At 49.4% G+C, this 6,564-nt stretch overlaps 1 protein-coding gene across 1 annotated transcript; it reads left to right on the top strand.

Annotated features, from left to right (window-relative positions):
* The first annotated feature begins 2,187 nt into the window (after window positions 1-2,187).
* Window positions 2,188-3,582, top strand: LOC114775929 (motile sperm domain-containing protein 3-like). Its single transcript, XM_028966611.1, has 5 exons — window positions 2,188-2,569; window positions 2,637-2,712; window positions 2,930-3,123; window positions 3,200-3,355; window positions 3,433-3,582. Exons 1-5 carry the CDS (start codon window positions 2,410-2,412, stop codon window positions 3,459-3,461), a joined length of 615 nt encoding a protein of 204 aa, XP_028822444.1. The 5' UTR covers window positions 2,188-2,409; the 3' UTR covers window positions 3,462-3,582.
* The last annotated feature ends 2,982 nt before the right edge of the window (window positions 3,583-6,564 follow it).

Genomic DNA, 6,564 nt, shown 5'->3' with positions numbered 1-6,564 from the left:
AAATACTGATGCTGGCCTACAAAGCCAAACATGGAGTAGCACCATCCTACCTCACAGCCCTTATTACACCTCGCACTGCACCTGGTATACTCCGAGCCTCCAGTACTGCTCGCCTGGTCCCTCCATCTCTGAAGGTAAAAGGAAGACGCTCATCTAGACTCTTCTCCGTCTTGGCCCCTCGGTGGTGGAATGAACTTCCAGCTCAGTCACTGAGCACCTTCACACGGCAGCTCAAGACCTTCCTCTTTAGAGAAGATTTAGATGAACTTGTAACCTTCTTCTGTATAGAAACTAGAACAGAGTGAATGAAAGATTGTATTCATACAATCTTCATCCATGGTGACATGGAAGCACGTTGAAAGTCGCTCTGGATCAGGGCGTCTAATGCCTTAAATGTAAATGTAATCGTTTATATGAACTAGTGATACCTGACATGTCTTGAAATGGGGCTTTCTACAACAAATAGGAACCCATTCTTGGTCCAGATCTTACAAATGAAACCAAATTGACCACAATGGCCAACACCAGTACATTAAATGTAAAATCTTCCTGTTTTTAACCGCTGCTCACAACAGTCTTTTTTTTGCCTTGTCAGAAATAAACTTGCTTTTTAGAACCTTTATTATGAGTTCTTGTGCTGTTCTTGTAGGTCAAAGGTCATCCGTGGTTTTACCAATCCCAATGAAGAAGGCTGGATCCGACCTTTCCAGTTAAAACGTTCTGCTTCTTCGTAAAAAAAAATCTTCAGCATGGTGGCAGTGGTAGGTTAAGGAACCGGCCGCATAATCAGAGGTTTCACAATGACAATCGCTTTCAAACAATTGATGAGAACTTGGTCTTCTTCGCTGCTGGGGTTTATAAGAAGAGCATCATGCTGGACACCAGAGAGAACATCCAAGGGAACCTGGTGCCCTGTGAGGGACTCAGGCTCTTCATGATGGGTAAGTGCTCGGACCTGCGCCGGAAGATGGCCTCGGCCAGGATTGGAGCGACGTCCAGCACCACTAATTTGGGGCACAGCTGCGTGTTCTAAAACTGCGGGAGGGTGTTGGTGACCACAACCCTCAAAAAGTTTGTTCTATTAAGGAGTGTTACGCTGAAGTGTGAGAAGATACCATGGGTCACAAGGGCATAGCTCTTGGTGGCCTGTTGTGACAGTAGCTCGTTGGCCACATGGAGGGTCATGCAGGTGTCTGCCATGTCATTGACCAGTATGGTCTCCTAATCTATGACTCTGGACACATCTAGCTTCATGCTGTCCGTCTCGTTGCAGTTCTTTTTTAATAGGAATATGATGTCATGGTCCACTCCTAGCTAGCAGGCAATGGACATGCCCCTCTCACCCCCTACGTCATCCGTAGACAAGATGATGCCTTTGTCCTTCCATTCCAGAATATTCTGCTTAATCCACTGGACCATAGCAGGTTCTGCTGAGATGTTTTCCATTGAAATGTGAGTCTGGTCCACCACAGACGAGCAGTTGAGGTCCATGGTCATCACATGGTCTGCTCCAGCCGCCTTCAGCAACCGTGGAAGCATCTTGGCAGTGAGGGGGTCACCGTACTGGAACTGAGTGTGTTGGCGCATGTACGTGAGGTAAGGGATGACGGCGGTGACCCGCCAGGCCAAGGCGTTCCTACACGTATCAATCATGATCAGCAGCTCCAGCAGGTCATCTGAACTGCAGCAGCTCTGGATCACGTACACGTCTTTCCCGCAAATATCTTCTGCCACCTTCACGTGGAGTTCTTGGCTGAGGAAGCGGTTTATCTGAATATTCCCCAATTCCTCTCCAAAGTGTTTTGCAATCTTCTTGGCCAAATCTGGATTACAGAGGCCACTAAAGATTTTAATTTGGTGCATTCTAATTTGATTTTAAAACGTGCTCATTTCTTTTCTAAATAATTGTAGGGTTATTTTTATTGCTAAACCTTTTATAACTTTTCATATGTAAAATAAGTAGTTGAAGAATTAAAAAAGAACTAAAGGTCTTTATGAACAATTAAAGACCATTTTGTTGTCAGATTAGTTTTCACTCTGTTCCGCACACAGGGGGGATTCCGGGCGCACAGACGTCAACACGGCGACGGGGAAGGTGCATGATCGACAGCTACAGAGAACCAATAGGATTGCGGATTGGACAGAACCGTCCCTCGTAATTGGTCGAACGCCGTGGGGGCGGGGCTAAGACGCCAGTCGGAAGTAAAGTGGAAGTGAACGTCTGACCCGCGGCTCCTGTCGCGTCTAAATATCGCGCAATTGCGGTGAACTAGTGTCACTGGCGACAGGACATGTCAACCTCGCCTCTTACGCCGACATGAAGACTTAAAGGTGCGTTTTGTCCGCCGCCAGGTGGCAGCAGTTCCCGGTCCGGTCGCCGGAGGTCGGCATGGCCCGCGTCTGGAGAGCATGCGGCGGCCAGTGAGGGGCGGCGAGGGGTCCCCGCTGTCCCCTCGGGGTCCCAGCCTGCCGGTCTTCGTCTTCCCCGCGGACCTGCTCTTCTACTCCGGACAGTGCAGGAGGGTGCTGACCCTCTACAACCCCTACTCCTTCCCCATGGGCTTCAAGAGTGAGTGTTGAGGGCGGGGCTGGTGGGCGTGGCCCAGAGTGACGCTGTGCTTCTCCTCCCCCCGCAGTGCTGTGCACCGCCCCCTCGCTCTACACAGTCCTGGAGGCCGAGGGCCGTGTGAGGGCCCGCTCCTGCGTGGACATGTGAGTGGCTCCTACGCTCCTCTGGAATCCAACGTCCTACCTCACAGTCTTGTCCCACGTCCCGCACGGTAACGGGAGCGGCATCTATTTCCCGCTCCCATTGGCTGTGGGGTTGACTTGACAATATCAGTACAGGGTTCTCTCGTTGTTGGTCGGCCGTCCATGTAAAGGTCAGCGCCGCGTTGCCAGGTTCTACCCCACTTCCGTTCTCCTGCAGAGTGGTGAGACACCAGGACGTGAGCGCCCGCAACTGGGGCAGGAAGGACCGCTTCAGGCTGGACGTCTGGGGAGGGGGGAGGACCGGCAGCCGGCTGGTGTGGGCTGAACTGAAGAGGCAGCATCAGACCCCCGGAGAGGCCGGAGGGCGCCCGCCGAGCGTCGCGGCGCCCACCCACCACCGTCCACCAGGAGGTGAGAGGCCCCGCCCACGTTCCAGCTGAACCCCTCGCGCCGCAGCTTTTTTACATTTTATGATTTCATTGTCCAGGCAGCGGGAACCTGCTCCAGTTCCTGGTGTACGCCGTGGCCGGCCTGGTGTGTGTTGCGGTCTTGATGCTCCCCCTGGAGGACGAGCCCAGTCCCGTGGTCCCGTCTCATGTCCACGTCACGGCCAGCCAGAAGCTGGCGTGTGCGTACGTGCTGGGTGAGCAGAAGGCGTGGACGGTCCGCGTTGGTTACGGAGGGTGGTCAAGTAGCTGACCGCGTTTTCTGTGTTGCCAGGGTTGCTCACCATGGTGTTTCTGCGGTGATGCCAGGACACAGGTGGACCTGGACAATCTGGAACGCTCTGTATTTCTGTACTATGTGGCTGGTGAAGAGGGAATTGAGATGTTTATATAGTATTACCAAGAGGTTTCTATTTATTAAAAAAAAAAAAAAAAAAAAAAAAATGTTACTTCACCCTCAAGCTGGTATATATGCTAATAAAATGTCATAATTAAAATGTTACGCATGACTCCAGTCTTCAGGGAAACCGGAAAGCAGATCTTTCAGCATCAGAAGGTGTTCACACATCATGGAAGTAAACCGGTTGGGAATTAAAATCCAAAACGCAGCAGCTGATTTGTTAACAGAAAACACGTTTATTGGTTTAAAGTGACCAGACAGACTTCTGGCTAGAAGTCCACTTCAACCACCATGGAAGGACACTGGACAACTGCACCACTTAAGAACCAAGAGAGAAGAAAATTAAAATGCAATTCAGGGAATCTTAAAACCCACTGAAAAGAAACAAATTATGCAGCAGTTACCTTTCCAGAGAAAGTTGGAATAGATCATGGGGAGTTCACATTAGTGTGATCAGATGAAGGGGTGGCAGCAAAGCCCTCCTGCAGGTCATCATCTGGAGTGGATTCAGCAGTCTCCTCTTCAGAAGGAGTAAACGCCACAGGAACCACCAGCACGGTGATGTTCTCTGAAGGTGTGGGCATGAAGTCCTCCTGCATTTTGGCCGGAGTGATCCATGATTCGGTCAAGTTTTCTGAGGGAGTCACCGCCACAGTGATGTTCTCCAGGGAAAAAACAGCCGTGAGAAGTTGTAGAACGTCTTCTGGGGCATTCCATGTATCATTTGTGCTTTCTGAGGAACTATATGGCACAGTGGTCTTCTCAGATGAAGGGGTGGTAACAAAGTCCTCTTGCAGGTCATCATCTGGAGTGGATTCAGCATTCTCCTCTTCAGAGGGAGTAAACGCCACAGGAGCCGCTGACACAGTGGTGTTCTCCAGGGAAGAGTCGAGGAGCGTCAAGACCTCATGCAAGGCAGTGGTGTTCTCCGAGGAAGAGGGGAAGTCCTCTTTGATTTCAGTGCTTTCTAAGGAAGTGGCGACCACAGAGTCAACTGGAACATCAGTGAGGTTCTCCAGGGGAAACCCTAGGACGTCTGCTGGAGTAGCAAACAGATCACCTGTGGCTTTCTGAGGGAGTAGATACCACAGGCACAGCAGTGAAGTCTACAGAGGAGCCCACGTCAGAAACAGACTGTCCACTGGTCACTGGGGCAGGAGCACTGAGGACCTCTGGGCCAATGGTGGAGTCAGGAACAAAGACAGTCTTCACGTCATCACCAGAGGACCTTTTAACGCTGCTATTTAGCCCAGAGCTTGGATGAAGATGCTTGTTCTCAACATGTCCTAGATAAAGAAGGAGAAAACTGTCTTAGGAGGCCATTTTACTGACAAACATTCCTGAGTAAACCAGGGACACAAAATCCAAACTCACCAGCAGCTGCAAGCAGCACCAAGACCACAAAGACTAAAGCCACCATCTTGAGCAGGAAGCTGACGTACCTTCTGTCCTCCATGAGTGTCTTTTAAAAGGCCAGTAATTAGCAGCAAATGGTCCTCACCTGGCGCCCCTCACCTGGCGCCCAGGGCTGCAGTCAGGTGTGCTGGATTAGAGGAGATACCTACTGATCAGCGTTTCTCCATCCTGCTCCTGGAGGACCTACTGCTGCATTATGAGGCTCAGGCTTTCTTCACTGAGAATATCCAACGTCCTCCTGTTATTCACGATATGACAGTTAATTAATTTGATAAATTATCTGAGGGGTTTATGAGGAGGAAACAGAATCAACAGTTTATATTAAGATAAGATAAGATAAGAAATGATAAGATAAGATAAGATAAACCTTTATTAGTCCTACAAGTGGGAAATAGCACTTGTCACGGCAGAAAGTGGACAGAAGCAGAAAGTGTATCTGTATATATGTACAAATTTATAATTTAAACAGTTAACAATTTAACAGAATGTGCCCAAGTCTGTGTATGTGTGGTCAGCTGTGAGGTCTTTGTTATAGAGTCTGACAGCGGTTGGAAGAAAAGACCTTCTGAACCTCTCCTTCCCACATCGTGGGTGCAGTAGCCTGCCACTGAAGGAGCTGCTCAGTGCTGTCAGGGTCTCCTGCATGGGGTGGGAGATGTTGTCCACCATTCTCCTGTCACTCACCACCTCCACTGGGTCCAGAGGGCATCCTAGAACAGTGCTGGCCCTCCGGATCAGCCTGTTCAGCCTCTTCCTGTCCCCAGCGGAGATGCTGCTGCCCCAGCAGACCACACAGTGAAAGATGGCTGATGCCACTACAGAGTCATAAAAAGTCTTTAGGAGCGGCCCCTGTACTCCAAAAGACCTGAGTCTCCGCAGCAGGTACAGCCTGCTCTGCCCTTTTTTATAAAGTGCATTCGTGTTATGAGTCCAGTCCAGTTTATTGTTCAGGTGAACACCAAGGTACCTGTAGCTCTCCACTGCCTCAATGGCCATACCCTGGATGTCCAGTGGTTGCAGTGGAGGATGTTTGAGCCTGCAGAAGTCTATTGAACAGGAATGGGGGGAAGTAAGCTGATAAAACATCTAGTAGGTTGGAAGATTAATGTTGGAAGAAGGAGGTTCAATTCTTCAATAAAAAAAAAATTCAGAGCAAAGTTTATTCTCAGATTTATTCTAAAAGTCGGAGACGGTCTGGATATTCTGCAACTTTCCTCAACTATAAACCAGAACATCTAGGAAAGGACGCTGGACTCGGATGTCCCTTTTAGATCCGGTAACTTGGATCTGGGGAATATTTGTAATCAAAACCCGTATTTCAAATAATCCCATCAGCCGGTAAAAATGTGATGGTGAAGAAGCGGCCACAACAAGAAGGTCCCGGGCTGCAGGACCTTTACGATGTTTCCCGAGATCCTGCAGGTAAATCCCATTATTCCAGGAACCTGATCTCCCTCGTTAACATTCAACTTTCACGGATTTATCTCCAGTTGTCCTCTTCTGGAAATGGAGTTACTGGGAAAGAAACTGGTGATTCTTCATGACAGACATGTCATTACTGACACTTTCTGTGTAGAAGATCTGTATCTG

The sequence above is a fragment of the Denticeps clupeoides genome, unplaced genomic scaffold, assembly GCF_900700375.1.
Source record: "Denticeps clupeoides unplaced genomic scaffold, fDenClu1.1, whole genome shotgun sequence".
NCBI lineage: Eukaryota > Metazoa > Chordata > Actinopteri > Clupeiformes > Denticipitidae > Denticeps > Denticeps clupeoides.
This window is presented reverse-complemented; position numbering and strand designations above follow the sequence as displayed.

Excerpts from the sequence above, each read along its gene's own strand:
- LOC114775929 (XM_028966611.1), top strand. The coding sequence starts at position 2,410 with ATGCGGCGGCCAGTGAGGGGCGGCGAGGGGTCCCCGCTGTCCCCTCGG. Across the intron at positions 2,570-2,636 it reads CTTCCCCATGGGCTTCAAGA|TGCTGTGCACCGCCCCCTCG; the intron begins GTGAGTGTTGAG and ends CTCCCCCCGCAG. Across the intron at positions 3,356-3,432 it reads GGCGTGTGCGTACGTGCTGG|GGTTGCTCACCATGGTGTTT; the intron begins GTGAGCAGAAGG and ends CTGTGTTGCCAG.